This window comes from Ictidomys tridecemlineatus, chromosome 12 (genome assembly GCF_052094955.1).
Source record: "Ictidomys tridecemlineatus isolate mIctTri1 chromosome 12, mIctTri1.hap1, whole genome shotgun sequence".
Classification (NCBI taxonomy): domain Eukaryota; kingdom Metazoa; phylum Chordata; class Mammalia; order Rodentia; family Sciuridae; genus Ictidomys; species Ictidomys tridecemlineatus.
The window spans coordinates 65,015,231-65,034,732 of record NC_135488.1 but is presented as its reverse complement, the minus strand read 5'-3'; the positions used below and the strand labels follow the sequence as shown (position 1 = coordinate 65,034,732).

The 19,502-nt window shown below is 33.9% G+C and overlaps 1 protein-coding gene across 2 annotated transcripts in view; it reads right to left on the bottom strand.

Moving 5' to 3' along the window:
* Window positions 1-920: 920 nt before the first annotated feature.
* Window positions 921-19,502, bottom strand: part of Gfpt1 (glutamine--fructose-6-phosphate transaminase 1) — a 67,816-nt gene continuing 49,234 nt past the window's right edge. For both annotated transcript variants that reach the window (XM_040270802.2, XM_013357208.4), the window contains 5 exons: window positions 12,188-12,302; window positions 10,840-10,967; window positions 10,085-10,252; window positions 8,344-8,505; window positions 921-7,544 (listed from right to left, as the gene is read on the bottom strand). In XM_040270802.2, coding sequence (XP_040126736.1) covers window positions 7,500-7,544; window positions 8,344-8,505; window positions 10,085-10,252; window positions 10,840-10,967; window positions 12,188-12,302 — 618 coding nt within the window. In that variant the 3' untranslated portion in view covers window positions 921-7,499. The remainder of the gene's footprint in view (window positions 7,545-8,343; window positions 8,506-10,084; window positions 10,253-10,839; window positions 10,968-12,187; window positions 12,303-19,502) is intronic.

The following is a 19,502-nucleotide window of genomic DNA, read 5'->3' as shown; positions in this document are numbered from 1 at the left end:
TTCTTGATCAAACTCTTAACAGGTTGTTACTGAAAGAAAAATAATAATAATAAAATGTTGTTCATTAATAAATAGCAAGGTCAGCCAAGTGTTTTATTATGCAAATACTATTGCAAATTCTTTGTGCGTAGACACTGAGAAATATGTTGTTTGCTTAACCAGAGTCCATTGTTTTGCCTGCATTTCTCAGATACCCAATGTACCCACTGCACCCAGTATACTGACAGCACAAGGTAAAAGAATGGAAAAGCAGGACTTGGCTGTTAAATTCTGTGAAATGATTTCCACTTAAATAATGATTTAAGCTTTAAGGCACTTTATTTGAGCACAAGCCAAGTCAAGATTAGGATCTTTTTTTTTTAATATTTTTTAGTTGTAGTGGGCACAATCAATATCTTTACTTTATCCATTCATTTATATGTAGTGCCGAGGATTGAACCCACAGCTCCATACATGCTAGGCGAGCACTCCAGCCACAACCCCAGCCCCAAGATTAGGGTCTTTAATTTTAAAAATAACAAAATTAAAAATCAGCTCTATTTTCTAATAGGATGACTGTCAACATTTTCAGAACTGCTCTTACTTAGTTTCAGCATACTCAGTTCAAAGGAGTTGAGAACCATTTACTAAGGAATATCACACTGATGGGAAGGTCAAGTTTTAGAGAACCATGCCTAGAGTCCACTAGCTTTTCTCCATCCTTGGAGACTTGTCATTTTCCTTCATTCTTGTGTCCTATTCCATGAAGAACCATGAATGTGCAAACCAATTCATTATTGTTCCTGCTGAGAAAAGTTCCTAATATTTCATTTAAGTTCCTAATGTTGTGTCATTAAAATCAATTCTGTATTCAGAGACTATTTTCCCACTTCAATTAAAGTAATCCCCAATAACCACCAAAAAAACAAAGACTACATATGTAAAGAAATTTCCAATTTAATTTGTTGGATTTGTTCAAAGAAATGCTTTAAATTTTTATAACATATAGGTCCAAGTTAACAACTAAGAACAAAGATGGAAATCCTACAAAGATGTCCCACAGTTTCTAGGTTTCTACATAGCAGCAGTGAAAGTAAATTAATTTTTAAAAAATCATTTTATTCAAAGAATTAAAAAAATTAAGAAAGCAGGAGATAAAATTCAAAGCAAATAACCTTGGTACTTCAAAACAATTCTACAAACAAAATGTGATTTTTTTTAAAAGCCCCTAAATCAAAACTTCTAGACACAGTCAAGTCTAACAGAAAGAAACTCAAATATAATACAATTTTATTTCTCTTGCCTAGAAATTAAGTCTTTATTGTCTCAGATATTTTCCATCTACTAGAGGCATTATGTGAAGACAGTGGATCAAGTTTTCTAATGGGTTCATGTCACATGGACCTCGCCATAATAAAACATCAATGACTGAGGCCACACTGGAATAAGGACAACAAAGTTACCTGAAAGGGAGCTATTGCCAGAAACAAACTGCCGTGATTCTGATACATCTAGTTCTCTGCAGCCTGGGTGTTTATCTAGAATTAATGAATAGCAACCTTTAGGTGTCACAAATGAAAAAAAAAATGTGTAATTTAAGAACAAAGGGGTTGGTTAGTTACAGTTTGTCTTTTAGGTATAACAGATCTGAAATTCTCCATGAATATCATACTATGTGCTTTGGAATTCTGGCAATTTTCCTCACATGATCTTGCAATATTTATCTCCATCTCAAAACATACAAAGCTGAGTGACAGAGAGGTAAAAATCAACTCCTAAAAATCCCAAGTGTGCACAGCAGCCGTTAAATTTTTTACATGTTTATGGTTTTTTAATAGTTGGGTGCTTCTAAATCACTTGGTATACTGCATTAATTAAAAACATGGAAATAACACCACTTGTTTCCATTCAAATTATGTAAAGAGTCTTTTTAATTTTAAACAGAGAAGCAGAATGATAGGTGAAAAGGAAAAAAACTCTATCCAGAGGACACTTCTCTAATTGTTTAAAAAGCTCCGTTTTTTAGTTCCATATTTTCAATTACACACCCAAAGTTCATATTCAAGATATGCTGAAATATATAAAGGAAAATATGGATAAAGGAGCAGCAGTCTCTACAAGAAAATACATAAGTGGATCCTGGAATTCAAGTTAATGAAGCATGTTAATGTAAGTTCACAAAGTATGTTTCAATCTTGGAAATAATTTCCTGTATACATGCTCACCAAAGAGAATGATGAATTCATTTCATCACATATATAGCACCTGGGAAGGGGTCAGCTTTTAAATGACTCATATTCTGATAACTTTTCTGCACATTAGCACAAGGATGCTCATAAGGTTAAATAAAGCTCCTATATTATCTTAAAAAATGAAAGAAGCATGTTTACCTTCAGATGATTGAGAGAAGCTTAGCCTTTACTTCTTTCCTTCATCCAAAAAAATTAAAGAAGTATTTTTTTTCCCAAATGCCATTTAATGAAAAGTGCCCTTTTAACTTTTAGGGATATTACTTCTTGGCCTCCAGTAAGGTCTCAGTAAATACTGATAATCAACTGCAAAGAACTGAAAGAAAACTGTTCACTTAGAAGTAAGGTTGAATTTTACTTCAAAAGGATAAATCTTAAAAAACATGATTCATGCTGATGAGGCAGTCTTAGTTTCTACAGAGTCAGAGCACAGGAGTGAGAGGGAGAGTCCACAGACTCAACTGAGTGGGTAGACCCAATAGCACATCTGTCCATTCCAACCACCCTGGTCTCCTGCAAAACCGAGCAAGTGCTGTGAGCACTGGGGAAAGCATCTAGCGTGCTGTATATAAAATAATTCTGTAAAGGGAATCTATGTTCTACAATTTACAGATTCCCAGATACTACTTAGATTGTCTTGTCACTCATTTACCATATATATTTTATATATATATATATATATACACACACACACATATATATATATATATATCCTTCTTTTGCAACTATGAATTCACTTGAAATTTCTGATTACTGCAAATCCTGAAAATTTGCAATAACAACATACTGCAAAAAATATAAAGTGACTTGAGAAAGTATATTATTTATGGAGTATGATATCAGAAAGAGTATCCAGCATTTGTTTTATCTAATGATCCTTTTTAAAACAACTGGGAAGCCAGAATACAGAAATGTGGCTTTTGATAATATTTATGCAATCATTTCTTATTTTTAAAAGTTAAAGTAATTAGTAAATGTTCAGTGTCACTAATGTTTACTAAGAACTAAAGTAAAACAATGTCTATATTTCTTAGTACAATACAATTTTTAAAACAACTACATACATGTATATGCTTTAAATATTGGCAGATTGCTTCAAAATGAAATTCTCAGCAAGTTTTTGGTAATCTATTCACAGTTCTGGCTTAGAGTCACTGAAATTACAAGTCATGAGGATGAAATGACCAATTGGCTCAGAAAACTGAACATTCATTTCAAACAACACAAAACTGAAACAAGCAACAACACTAACCCCTCCCCTCACAAGAAGTATAATTTAAACAAATTCCAAAGTTTTATTTAGGCAAAAACACATTCAACCATAGAACATCCAAAAAGCTAACAGGATCATTTCTATAATCATTCTGAAAACTAGTATAGAAAGCAGGGTAATTTGAGAATTTCTAAGATGTTCTCATTAACCATTAGTTATCGTATCGTAACATTTCCACATGAAGCTATTACATACTTACAAGTTAATACGGCATAACTTAACAATCTTGCTAACTATAATTTTAACCCTGGATATTACAAGTTTGAAGCTAATATGATTAGTCCTATTAATTGTCATTGTCCTAGATTTGAAGATAATGTTTAAATTCATCAAGCTAGGGAGATAACTGAAATGTTATTAACAATCTTTAAACATAGTGGGTAAAAACAGATTTATATGTTAAAACTTTTAAACTTGAGTCTATTAAAAGTAAAAACTGAAATGTGTTTCTGTGGGTAAAACACTGCCTGTCATTCTTGTACACAAAATTTACTAAATATGTAGATCTTACAAATGAAATATCTTTACCATTCTCTTCAATTTCTTTGGCCTTTACAAATTCAATGTGAACTATGAATTCTTTTTCAATAAATACTTTTCAATGATTTTGTGCTTTTTTCAGAAAAATCACTTAATTTGTAGCATATAATAACTAGGTAACACCAGTCTTTCTCTTTTATTGCTATAGAATATCCTACATATATATATATATACACACACACACACACACACACACACACACATATATATATATATATATATATATATATTTAAAAAAGATAAGAGAAAGAGCTGACCCAAAGGACTTAAAATATGTTTGTTAAAACAAACACTTTAGCTGGCTTTCCTTCTTTGAAGAGTAATGAAATAAATGTCAGAGAAATATTACCAATGACCCCCAAATAGGCTCCTTTTCTCCATCCTCAGAACTAACTCAGGACAAGAGACCCAGATTTAAAAGAAGTCAGTATCACCTCAGAAACAACCTAAGAAAGCTTTCAAAGGAGAAACAGCCCATCTGCACTCTACCCTGTGTAAGTTACCTCTGAGAAGCAGGAACACTTGATTGTTTTTCATCTGCATGTTAATGACTCTGTATTGTTTATAGCCTGTGATTACAGCTCACTCTGCACATGCATTTCACTTCTTATGAACATTATATATGATATGCCCCCAAACTTAGACCATCATTTAAGTAAACAAATCCATTCAACTCACAGCACCCATGCCTTTCAATGAACCTAGCTACTCTTCTCCAGTGACAAGTCTACCTGGGGATAGACATTTTTTGAGAAGGAAGATGTAATTTTAAATGACCTGCACAGCTTATAATAGGTAGTCATAAAAAAAGACCGTTGACATAAAAAGAGCTGACAACTTTTTTTTTCCTCTTATCTTTATCCTATGGCATATGTGATTTTTAAAGTGGAAAAGTTGATTCCAAAGTAATAATTATTTACTGGGCCATGTGTTAGATGTCCCCTGACTTAAAAGGGCCCACTGGGTAAGGGCATATGAATGAATTTAAACTTTAAGTGTACTATAAGAAAAAAAACTTTTTATATAAAGAGCTCCTTTTGTAGAATACCTTTTTCTGAAAAACACATTTTTTAAATAGTCTATATTACATTGGCTTTAACTGGGTATGCTCACTTATTTAGCCTTGCCTCACTGCAAAACCTTTTATGTGTTAAAAATTAATTTATAAAAACATTTAAAAATCACAACATTAAATGGGGTAGAGAGCAAGAAGAGAGAAAAGGGAAACAAAATCATGTTTGGAAAATACCACTTCATACTTCAACTTGGTTTTTGATACTCAGTTTAGAACTTACCCTAGCTTGGAGTATTTGTGTATGGAGTGTGATTTGGGGTACAAATCACAGCCAGACAGAAGTAAGTTCTGGAATTCTATTACACAGAAGGTGATGACAGCCAACAGTACCAAACGATATAATTCAAAATAGATACAAAAGACCACTCTGATTGTTCTTATCACAAAAAAATGATAAATGTTTGAGATGATGGATAATCTAAGTATCCTGAGTTAATCATTTTACAACATACCAAAACATCACACTGTACCCCATAACAATACACAATAATTATGTGTATGTCATGTATATCAATAAAATAATTTAAGGAAAGAAATGCTGCAAACCCATACACATGTCAAATGTTGTCATATGAAATATAAGAAATGATATAATACATATACTAAAACTAGTATGCTTACAGAAAATAATCTTATAAACAAAGTAGGTAAATATAGCTATAGCAGCTGTATGTGTTTGTGTGTGTGTGTGTGTGTGTGTGTGTATGATGTAAATAGTGACCTTATTTTATTTTTAAAAACAATGAGATCCCTAGACTCCATCAATGATTCCTTCCAAATTACCTTAAAATATGCCACTTCTTTCTCTACCCATCATGCACAAGCAGTGTTTTATACTTCTCTTGTAGCAATAATAGCTATCCAAAATCCTAACCTCATCCAGAAGTTCAAACACAAAAAAGGAAATAAAAGACTGAACTTACTAGAAATTATGCTAAATATTTCACCTTCACAATTTAAAAGTGAGTACTTTTGAAAGAACTCAACCAAAACATAAGCACACTCTCCTATAGCCCTCAAGATCTAAACCAAAAAACTCTGTGAAAAAAATTTTAACTCACATTTTTGGGGTATCTAACTAATATTCTACTTTAAATATTTTAACCCAAAGTGTCAACTTCCACTTGTAACTGCAACCAGCTGAAGACATCTTACCACCACTTTATTTACATCATCTTCATTCCTAAATAAATTTCAGGGTAGAACACAGAAAATACAGAGGAAAAAATCTAGGAATACTAAATATGATGTCCTTTATTTACTAATATCAGTGTAAAACATAAATTTTTCTTAGCCTAGCCTACCATACCTATTTAAGAGCCAAAGACTTGCAAATCTTCTAAACGATTTCAGAGAATTTCCAAACTGACACTAAAGGTATATTAGTTTTATGCAACAAGGCAGTAAAGAAAGTCAAAATTAACTGTAGGAAATTCTTTCATGGGACAACGTTGAAAAGAATATTGAATATACTGACAATCTGAAACATTTGATAGCAACTCTGTTGTGATTTCAAGAACAAGATACAAATATGTCATTCAACAGTTACTTTAAAATATAAACTTAAGGAAATAAAAATTTCTTTTAGATGAAAAAACAAGGAGTGGGTTACCCAACATCCCATCTTCAAATTTAAAATCACGCTGTCAATTGTCCAACTGTCTAAAGCAATTCAAATTTAAAGTTTGTGCTATAAAATTGTGCACATGTTTTCTCTATAAGTGCATTGGAGAACATCAATGCACTACTATAATATTCTGTTGCCTAAATCACCTCCACCTACAGATAACGGATAAGTATGAGAACTAAGGTTAACTGACCTTAGATATAAATCCCACCAAGAAAAGTTTTAAGCCTTTACGTATTATAGTTTGATTTAAAAACAAAATAGAAACAAGTTCTGAAATAAATCACAGCATCTTCTGTTTATATATAACTTAGCAAAACCTTCAATAAACATCCAAGTGTTCACATATACTACCACTGGATTTAGAAAGCCCAAATAAATGCACAACTCTATGATTGGTCTGAATGAATAAATGCACAGTAAAACAAATGCCAATTATTTTTTAAATATACAGTCCTCTTAGATTGAAGTGGAGGACCCATAAATTCAACACCCAGCATTCTTTAAAGAAAAAGACAGCTAAAATCTTCCCAGTACAGATTCCAATTAGATTTCATTATTCAAACTCCCCCACATTTTACTGGAAAAATGTAAGAAGCAATTTCACAAAAATCACAAATTGAATGGAATAATTATAACTGATATATAAATAAGAATTTACTAAAAAAGGCTTCCAGGGGGGTGATATCTTAAATCAAAGCTTTCAATATAAAAGGTGTCTTGTGTTGTTTAATCTTCCCAAGTTTCAGATGCTTTTTACTCGACGGTTACAGACTTTGCAAGATTCCGTGGAAAATCAACCTATTAAAAGAAAAAGAAAAAAATAAAAAAGAGCAAGAGTTGAGAGATTATACAGATTGAGAAAAAGGGGTTTGCTATAAGAAAACTATTTTTGTTTAGAGCTGGGTGTGGTGGCACATGCCTGTAGTCCCAACTACTCAAGAGGCTGAGGTGGGAGGATGAATTAAGTCCAGGAGTTCCAGGCCACCCTGAGCAATGTAGTTTCATATATATATATATATATATGAAACTACATTTAAACTAATATAATATTTAAAACATTATATCAGAAAATATAATCATGTAATATGTCTTGAAAAAAAACTGAACTAGTTAGGAAAAGAATTTAAAAGTGCCAGCACACACAGAAAGAGTTAATTACTCTGGTCCTCTATAGAGGTGGTAACACACTCATAGGGACACTAGAAATACAAAAGCAGAATGTTTAGGTTACCACAATAATTGAGAGAGCAGGAATACTGGAATTCATACAATGTGTGAGAGAGTTCCAAACAACCAAAAATTCCCCTTCTTCAAAATCCCACATGCTACTCTATGAAGAAAAACATACTAAGAAAACAGGTGGAGATTTCCCAAGGACAGTCCTAGTCCTAAAGGTCCTCCAAAGTAATTTCAAGTTTTATGAGTAAGAAGATATTATAACTTACAAATTGGGTCATGAAAAGATAATAGGTGACAAATACATATCTGATGGATTTTTCAAATGTTATTGTTAAAAATTTAAGAGACAAATTATCAGAATGTACCTAAGTTAAAAAAAAAAAAAACCCTAATATTTCTGCAGAGGTGGGCCACTTACATCATAGCCTCTCAGCACTGCCAGGTGGAAAGCCAGCAACTGCAAAGGGATCACGCTGAGAATGCCCTGTAAGCAGTCCACTGAGTGTGGCACCTTGATTGTTCTTTTTGTGTTCTTAATGGTCTCAGTATCCTCCTTATCGCAAATCACCACAGGGCGTCCCTAGGGAATAAAATTACACACACACACACACACACATACACATACACAATCACTAGAAAAAAAATGTAGGACTACTGGCACAAGAATATGCAAATTTTGCACTGCATAGTCTACACAAAGTCTCACTGACAGATTTATTTAAACACAAAGTCATACAGATTAAATCTGGTTGATCTCACTTAGGCAGTTGAAGAAACAGAAGTTTTGCGGAATTTAGTACTTTTTTTTTTTTTTTTTAAGCTTACACAAGTAAGAAATTCCAGGTTTAGTTTTTGTTTATTTGTTTGTTTTGGGGTTTATTCCAGGCTTAGTGTTTGAATCCAGATATGCCTACCTTCCAAGTTTATTACCACTACATTGTGCTTATGGAGTAATACCTTATGGGATTTATATGTAAAGCCAAATGATCTGAAAAAATTATACACAGCATTCATAATATTAACATTGAACAGTTAAGGTTCCTTCTGAGATAAATATTTAAGAATATTAAATTTAAAAAAAGAAGCATATGTTAAAACTGAAAGACGAAAGAATTTGGAGACCAAGGCCTCAGTTTTAGTCTTATTGAAGCTTATTATTATAACAGAGAATTAGAATGTGCTTTTGCAGCAACTGATGCCCAATGGGTAACTAAGATCAGGAGAAAAACTGACATGTCTGCCTTATTTTGTAATATATTTGTCTTCTTTATTACCTCAAACTCTGGGTCAGATTTCTGCACAACTCTGCATATGTTAATTATTTAAGCAATGTTTATCTAAAGCTGGTAATCCACCCCCTTTAAGGCTGAAGACACTAAGATAAGAATAACTAAGCTATTTCAAAATTTACAGGGCCATTCAACTGAAGCAGTGCTGTGAAGTCTTCTGTCATTGCCCTACATATTTCATGAACATCAGAGCTTTGCAGACAGACCACCCCATGATGAGACTGCTGTCCTAAGCAGGAATAATCACCTCAAAAGAATCAAAATGCCCTCAATAAAAGAAAGATCTGAGAGAGAGCCCTTCAAAGCAAATAGAGATTGCCCTCTCAAGCCCTAAGATGATAAGGAATTTTCTGGGGCCACATCCCAGAACCAGAACTGAGATAAGGAATTGTGCATACTTTATACCTCCTATCCCAATTCCTCCTCTATTTAATCCTGAAGCTCAAGTCAGTACCCCTGAAGGCTGAGATGCTTGATCTCACTTGCCTTCCCCATATGGCTTTATTAGAGTGCATACAAATAATGTCCTTGATAAAAGTTCCCTTCCAGCTTTTCATCAATATGTTTTCCATTTGATTTTTGGAATGAATGAATGGCCAAACCTGATCTGTTGGGCCCCCCAGAATCAGGCCTCTGGCCTTGGTTTCCATTAACATTTTATCTATGAGGTTGATCCCATCAGAAGTCTAAGTATCTCTTTCCTTACACATAAATCTCAAAGGTTGTACTCCAAAGCTAACCAGTGTAAATGTGTTTTTTAATTTACCTATCTGGCACTTATTTATTACTTTAAATATGATAAAATTCAAACAAACTTTAGTAATTGACTCTTACAGTCCCAAGGTATCCTCACAGCCACCTCTGACTTACCTGACGAGCAACCACCTGCTGAAGAGCATTCTGACACTTTGCGTAAGTGTGATCTCTCATGATGATCATGATGACAGGCATCAACTTATCCACCAAGGCCAGAGGGCCATGTTTCAATTCACCAGCAAGGATGCCTTCAGAGTGCATATAAGTAATTTCTTTGATTTTCTAATAAGAAAGAACCAAATAAGCCTTCAGTACATTTTTTAAAATTCTATCTTTTAAGTAAATATTATACAAAGCATCTTATAATGTTAAGTCACTGCCTATTTATCCAACAGTATTAAAGCACCACAGATATATGGAAATATAGCTAACAATTTAACAGATCATTATTTCTATATTATCAACAAGTATTTAGAATTTTTTAAATGCACAGGTCTTCTTTAAGGTTTCAGATTATTATGAATATACATATTTCTCTGTAATTGTTCTCCCCTTGCTGCATGTTTGATCACAATTTAATTTCATACCTAGAGAACTTAATATTTTATTCCTTTTTGAACAATTTATACACTCAAGTTACTAAAATCTAAGTTAACAAGCTAAGACATCTTCTTATTTTTTATAGGGGTTCTTTAAAAAGTTCCACATATTTCATTCATTCATTCTAAAAGTATGACAAGGGTAGGGGATAATTCAGTGATAGAGCACTCACTTAGCATGCATAAGATACTGCAAAAAGTAGTAAGTATGACTACATGCCAGGTCCATAAGTCAGAAGACTAAAATTAACTGTAAATGAGGAAACATACCAGTGCCCCTTCAAGACAAGTAGCATAATGATAGCCTCGTCCCATTATCAGGACTGACTTCTGATGATAAAGTTCTGTTGCCAATTTCTGAATTTCATCATCCATGCTCAGTACTTCCTTAATTAAATCTGTTAAGAAGTAAATTTACTATTAGCAAAATCTATGAGAAATGGATCATTAACTGAACAAACAGATATAACAACAATAATATATTGGTAGCAACCAACGAAAGACCAATATTTCTATTCTTCTGTTATCAGCATAGGATTTTTAAATACATGGGAGCAAAAATAGAATGATCTTATATTAACTCAGTAGTTACAAACCACAGATTCACAGTAATAAAAGAATTTCATTCACTACCAACTCACTTAGAAAACAAAAGTAAAGTTTCCTTCTCTTGGAGGCAGACTATTCCACACACCTTGGAGTATTACTTCCATTTCTCTAAATAAACCCTATACACGTTTTCTACTGAACCCTTTCTTTCAGGAAGACAAGAACCAGGGAACCCCATCACCAAGTAACATAACTGGTGCTGTGACATGGATTGCTATAAGAACTGACCTGCAGATACCCCTGAGGGACTATGCCTAGGGACTATGCCTGTGGCTCTGCTGCCATCATCATCTATATTAAAGATTCCACAGTGCTCACCTGCCATCAAACACCTCCTTTTAGGCTAAAGCAAGGAACCCTAAAACTCACTATCCCAACCCCTTGACTATAGGCATGTAACACCAGGCCCCACTACCATGCATAGCTTGAATCCAAAAATGTTGGCTGGCCATTTGTTTCCTTATTTGAGAATTCATTTTATTGTTCTTCACCCATTTTTCAACTTGGGCTTTTGTTTGTCTTGTCTAGCAAGAACGTGGACTCTACAAAATCAAACAAGTGATCCAACACTCACAACCAGAAGGGTTTTAGAGTTCTGAGTCCCTGAGAGGTGAATAAGTAGCCAAACAGACATGAGCAAGGGAGGTGGAGAAAAGAAATTCAGCCTCTACCCCTGTGTGGCACCCAACTGGCTGTTATACTGCCCAGGGACCTCAGCTACTTGTCAATCTGGAGAAATGGATAAGGTCTATGATAACAAAAATTTCCAACAAGGTAATATTGGTGCAGGTGCACTAAACTATGGCAGAAAATTGCACTAACCACTCCAGATAAATAATTCGTGGAAGGGAGGCTCCCAAACAGGTCATAAGACATGAGGCTATTTCCTCTCTTCAAGGCACCCACTCCATGTACCTTGAAGCATTACTTCCTTTTCACTAAATAAACCCTTTACACTTTTTCTAAACAAAACAAAACAAAAAAAACTAAAATGTGAATATCCTTGTACCAGGCAGCCGTTTCAATCCAAGCATGATCTCTTTGCGTCTCTCTTGCATGGAGATTCTGTCATCACACATCATAAGGGCAAACATCACAAGAGATACAAACTGGCTGGTGTAAGCCTGAAATGTCACAAAAAAGGCAGAAATTAGTGGCAGTTACATCTTAAAATATATATTTTTTAAAAGGATGGAAAGAAAATGCACATTCATTTTTTTATTTGGTTTTGGTACTAGGAATTTAATTCAGGGGCTTTTAACCACTGAGCCACATACCTAGCCCTTTTCTATTTTGAGACAGGTCCTTGCTAAATTCCTAAGGCTGGCCTTGAACCTGCAGTCCTCCTGTCTCAGCCTCCCAAGCTACTGGGATTACAGGCATGCATCACCACACCCAGCTCCCAGTAGTTTTACAATGTACATTGTCTATCTTTTAAAGCAACATCAGTGGCACTAAACTAGAAATAGTCCATTTTGGCTGCTAGACAATTGACACCACCACCCCTTTTTTTTGCCCTTGAGTCAGGGTCCTGCTGGGTTGTCCAGGCTGGTCTTGAACTCAAGGGTTCAGTAATCCTTCTCTCTCCACCTTCCATGTAGCTGCACCTATAGGCATATATAACACCAGGCCCCACTACCATGCATAGCTTGAATCCAAAAATGATGGTTGGCCATTTGTTTCCTTATTTGAGAATTCATTTTGTTGTTCTTCACCCATTTTTCACCAAGGGCTTTTGTTTGTCTTCTTCTTCTTTTTCTTTTTTTTTTTTAAATTGTTCTTAAGAAGGCTTTTAATATATTTTGAGTATTTTTCTTAAGTTTGGTAGACACACAGGTTTTTTTTAACTTTTATGTAGTACTTGTCAGCTTAGCCAATGCTTCCATATTGTAATACCAGTTAAATATTATTAAATTTTCTTAGTTCTGTTGCTTTAACTGTTCCTTTTAATTGATTTTTCTTTTTCTTTTTAGTATATCTGAAATTGATTTTGATGTAAGGTGGTACATTCTGTTTTTATTTTATAAGCAGCCAATTTTGCCTCCATTTTTTATTGATTTCTGACACTTTCTGTAGTCTGAGTTCCTTGCTATCCTAGATCTATGTTGCAAGACTACTGATTTTGTCTCACAGTTCAAACATCTCTACAAAAGTCAATTTTCTATCCAGAATAACGTACTTTCATCAATTTGTGCTGAGAATTTTAAAGTCTATAATGTACTAGTTTTCATTTATTAAACAAATATTTATGGAGCATCTTGTTTCTTAGTAAAGTTTTTTTTTATTTACTTTCTACAGCTATTAAAAATAAGAGTTCCTCTCCAACACATACCTCTTCATCTACTTTTCTAAGTAGACATTTTCAATTTATAGAGAAGACTTCTTCCAATATGTTTTATAAAAAGCACTTACTGAATTCTTACTTATTCTAAGTCTTCAGTTGATATTCTTGTGCTTTATAAGTAGTCAATTATAACTGCAATGGAGAATTTTGTTTTATTCTTTTCTGTTGTTTTACTTATCTCTTTCCTATTAAACTGAACAGAACTTCCAGTACAGAGATAGCAAACAGATTTCATATAAAACCAATGCTAACACATCAGGACTTAGTGAAACATCACATTGAGAAAGACTGGCCACCCTGTTTGCTTTTTCACTACAATACTATAGATAAAATTCCAGGAAGGTTCCAAAAGAGTAGGTAAGAACCACTAACAAGAAGGTTTTAAAACTTTCTATTTTGCAGATCACTCATTCCTTTTTCTCTATTGTTTGTCAACTTCTGTTTTGTTTATTCATTTATTCATATGTGGTGCTGAGAATTGAACCCAGTGCCTCACACATGCCAGGCAAGCGCTCTACCACTGAGCCACAACCCCAGCCCCAGACCCAATATCTTGACTTGTGGGATATCCAAACTGTTTCCAATCCAAACTGATGAGACAACAAGTATTACAATTCCATTAGCCAATTACTAAAAATGTCATTCTACAAACTAATGTTTCTTTGGAATGGAAACATTTCAACATTATTTTTTAAATATAAATATTAAACAGAGTAACTTTAATGTAAACATTTTCCATTACTCTGCTGTTACAGTATAATTTCCAATTTTAAAATCATGTTTTTCTCCACTCCCTACCCCACCAGTGCTGAAAATTGAACTTAGAACATCATGCATGTTTGGCAAATACTCTATGACTGAACTGTACTCCCAGTCCCCATATTTTTTATTTTATCAATATATACAAGGAAACTAACTATAAGAAAATTAAGCAACCCCACGCAGTTAGAATCTACTGAGGTTTGAAAGAATTAACCAGGAAAATGTTGACTCTGAACTTTTAAACTTGGTTTTTATTCAGCCAAAAACAAAGTCAGATGAGTATATTTCTAAAGTCAGCACTGTGGTGAAATTTTAAACACCTGCAATAACATGCAAAAATGGCTGAACCTGCACATTTATATCCATCAATTCCTACAGAATTATCAAATTGTCTATGGTCTGACATTATGGGAAATAATATCCCTGTAATCCTAATAGTTTTTTCAGGCAAAGCTGGGAATTCATAAGCTGGATCATAGAGCTTAAGGAACAGGGTCAATGATCAACTCTTTTGATTACCCATTAACATACACATTTACCATTCAGAAATGGTCTATGACTAAATATTCCAACACTTCTTTTAAATAACTCCAGCCCAGAATATCTAAGACAGTTGAAGAAAAAATTACTTTGAAATCCAAGAAAAAAAAAAGTAACATCAAATTGCCATATTGTCAATTTTTTTAAGACAAGTTTTTTTTTTCTTTTGTTTTGGAGAGTGAGGGTACCTGGAATTAAATTCAGGGGCACTAGACCACTGAGCCACATTCCTAGCCCTATTTTGTATTTCATGTAGAAACAGGGTCTCACTGAGTTGCTTAGCACCTCGCTTTTGCTGAGGCTGGCTTTGAACTTGCAATCTTCCTGTCTCAGCTCCTGAGGCACTGGGATTACACACGTGCGCCACTGCACCCGGCCAAGAAATTTAAGTTTGTACTATAAAAAGATGATTGTTTCAGTATTGGGATTCTGGATTAGTGGTAGAGCACTCGCCTAGCATGTGTGAGGCACTGGGTTCGATCCTCAGCACCACATAGTAAATAAACAAACAAATAAATAAAAATGAAGATATTAAAAACATATATGCTTATTTTAGAAGATATAAGGATTGGGGAAAACCAGATGAAGGAAACATAGGACTTCTCTGTACTAGTGCTATAGTCTAGAGGAGTATTCCCCTCAAACGTTTGGTTCCCCAGGTGGCACTAGTGGGAGGTAGTAGGACCTTTAAGAGCTGGAACCTACTGGAACGTCCTCAGGTCACTGGGCATATGCCCTCTAAGGAGACTGTGGGACCCCTCTCAGCCTTCTGGCTCAGCTGTTGTTCTATCATGCACTCCTGCTGTGATGTACCATCCCTGCCAGAGGCATAAAATGGGACTGCCTAATTTGGAAATGGAAACTCCAGAAATGTGAGCCAAAAGAAATCTTTTCTCTTTATAAGTTAACCTGCCTCAGATATTTCATTATAGTAATGTGAACTTGATTAATAACAACTTTGTAACTTCCTCTAAATCTGTTTATTTCAAAATAAAAATATTTTAAAGACTTGCAGAAAGAACTATTAATACAAGTAACAGTATCAATGAACCTCAAAAACTTCATACTAAATGAAAGAAACCAGACATAAAAGACAAGTATTATACCATCCCATTTATAAGAAATTTCTAAAAAAATGACAAAATACAGCAAAAGAAAGCAGTAGCTGCTGGGTATGAGGCTGGAGGTTAAGGGTGGGAACTGGCAATCAAGGAGTACAAAGAAACTTTGGCATGTGATTAAAGTCTTAGTCTAAAACTGGGTTGTTGGGACAGCTGCATAGCCAAATAAATTTACTGACACTACACACTTAAAATTGGTGAATGTTATATCATGAAAACTGTATCTCTGTAAAACAGTAGAAAAAAAGGTTAATGGTAGAATCCAATTGATGAGTATTGATGGGTGTTAATGTAAAATTATTTTAACTCTGCTACATGTCTGAATATAATAAAAAGTTCTCGTTAAAAAAAGTGAAAATTGGGCTGGGGATGTGGCTCAAGCGGTAGTGCGCTCGCCTGGCGTGCGTGCGGCCCGGGTTGGATCCTCAGCACCACATACAAACAAAGATGTTGTGTCCGCCAATAACTAAAAAATAAATATTAAAAATCAATCTCTCTCTCTCTCTTTAAAAAAAAAAGTGAAAATTTTAAAAATAGCATTTCCCTTGGCAGCTCACAATTCCAGAAAGATCTTATAAAAGTTGAGCTGTGCTATATTCCACATACACCACATTAAAGTCCTTGTTTCACGATATGTTGTGAATAAAGAAGCCCTGGGATTCTAATCGCCACCCTCATCAAAGCATCTGTCTGGACATTGCTCTAAAAATCCATTAACTGTTGCTGAGGGCAGCTGGTTATTTATTCAGCCACAGGATGAAAACCAAGCACAAACAACTTACATTTTAATTACCATATGGAGAAAATTCAAGTTTCAGCTATCCATAAATTATAGTGTTAGTAATATCAAAATACCCAAGAAATTAAAACCTCAAAAGTTTTTACATAAGAATTACAAATTTTGCACAAAAAATTTTTTCCATGAGATTCTTTTTGAGGAAAAAAAAGTTAAGTGTGGTTATTGATCCATTACCATCATCTTCCATAGCCCTTTAATTAAACTCAAAATCAATAAAGTGTTTTATTAGATAATCAGCAAAAAATATTAGATTTAAACAGAAAAACAGATAATGAGAAATTGAATATTTGGAAATCATAAAGTTTAATATCTATGGAGAGATAAGTCATCTGCATGTATATAACTTTCTATGATTGATTTTTTTTTTAATTTTTTTTAGTTGTTCGTGGACCTTTATTTTATTTTTATGTGGTACTGATAATCGAACCTCACACACGCTAGACAAGCACTCTACCACTAAGATACAATCCCAGCCCTGATTTTTTTAAATTATTATTAAATTTATGCATGTCCTACTTTCAAAGAGCTACATGGTCTTAATAAGCCTTTAAAAGAACTGAAATTCAGAAAAGTGGCAGGATATAAGGTCAACATCCACAAAAAAATCACATTCCTGTACTAAATGATGAATCTACTAAAAAAGAATTAGGAAAACTGTCTCATTGAAAATAGCTTCAAAAATAAATAAAATAATTGGGAATCAATCTAACAAAAGAGGTAAAGGACCTATACAATGAAAATTATAGAATACTGAAGAAAGAAATTGAAGAAGATCTCAAAAGATGGAAAGATCTCCCATGTTTTTGGATAGGCAGAATTAATACTGTCAAAATGGCCATACTATCAAAGGCACTATACAGATTCAATGCATTTCCCATCAAAATTACAATGATGTTCTTCACAGAACTAGAAAAGCAGTTATGGAATTCATTTGCATAAATAAAAGATTCAGAATAGCCAAAGCAATTGTTTAGAAAAGGAGGCATTGTTTAGAAGCAGGAGACATCAAAATACCAGAACTAAATTATATACTACAGAGCAACAGTAACAAAAATAGCATACTATTGGCATCAAAACAGATATGAAGTCCAATGGAACAGAATAGAAAACACAGAGACAAACCCACATGAATACAGTTATCTCATACTAGACCAAACATACACTGGAAAAAAAGTAACCTTTTTAAGAAATGGTGCAGGGAAAACTGGAAATTCATATGCAGTAGAATGAAATTTAACCCCCTTCTCTCATCTTCCACAAAACTCAAAGTAGATCAAAGACCTAGGAATTAGACCAGAAACCCTGCACCTGCTATAAGAAAATGTAGGCCCAGTACTCCAACACGTCAGCTCACGAACTGACTTCCTTAAAAGATTCCTAAGGCTCAAGAGTAAAATCAAACATCAATAAGTGGGACAAAATCAAATTAAAAAGCTTCTTTACAGCAAAGGAAACAATAAAGAGTGTGAAGAGAGAAACAACAGAATGGGAGAAAAATCTGTCACCTGCTCCTGAGATAGGGTATTAATATCCAAGATAAATAAAGAACTCAAAAATTTAACACCTAAAATAATGATAATAATAATAATCCAATCAATAAATGGGCAAAAGAACTAAACACTTCTCAAAAGAAGAAATACAAATAGTTAACAAATAAATGAAAAAAATATTCAACATCTCTTAGCAATTAGAGAAATGTAAATTAAAACTACACTGAGCTTTCATCTCGCTCCAGTCAAAATGGCAATTATCAAGAATACAATAAGAATAAATGTTGGCAAGGATATAGAGGAAAAGGTACACTCATAAATTATTGGTGGGACTGCAAATTAGTGCAACTGTTCTGGAAAGCAATATGGACATTCCTCAAAAAACTAGGAATGGAACCACAATATGACCCAGCCATCCCACTTCTCAGTAAATACCCAAAGGATTTAAAATCAGCATACTACAAAGACACAGCCACAGCAATGTTTATATAGAAGCTCAATTCACAACAGCCACACTAAAGAGCCAACCTAGGTGCCCTTCAACAAATGAATGGATAAAGAAAATATGGCATACATACACAACAGAGTATTACTTAGTCATAAAGAAGAATGACTTTATGACATTTGCTGGTAAATAGATGGATCTGGAGACTATCATGCTAAGTGAAATAAGCCAATCACAAAAAAACAAAGGTCAAATGTTTTCTCTGATATGCGGAAACTAACCCACAATAAGCAGGAGTCGGGGGAAGAATAGAAGTTCAGTGGGGTAGACTAAGGGAAATGAAGGGAAGGGAGGGGAAATGGGAAAAGGAAAGATTGTAAAATGAATACAACATAACCTTCCTATGTACATATATATAACCACAGTGAATCTCACCATCGTGTACATCCATAACAATTTTTTTAAAACTACAAATAAATAGCAGAAAGATCAGTAGAGTTGTGAGAAGGGAATGAGGGAAGGAGAACTAGGAATTAAATCAGAACAAATTATATTCCATACTTTTATAATTATGACAAAATGAATTCTATTGTCATGTATAACTAAAAAGACCCAATAAGAAAGATAATAAAGTATTCTTAAAAAAAAAAAAGAACTAAAAGGCAAAGGCAGAAGCCAGGTATAGTGGTGCATGATTGTAATCCTAGGAACTTGGGAAGATAAGGCAGAGGATTTCAAGTACAAGGCCAGTCTCAGCAACTTAGTAAGACCCTCAGTAACTTAGTGAGATCCTTTCAAAAAATAAAAAAGACTGAGGGTGTAA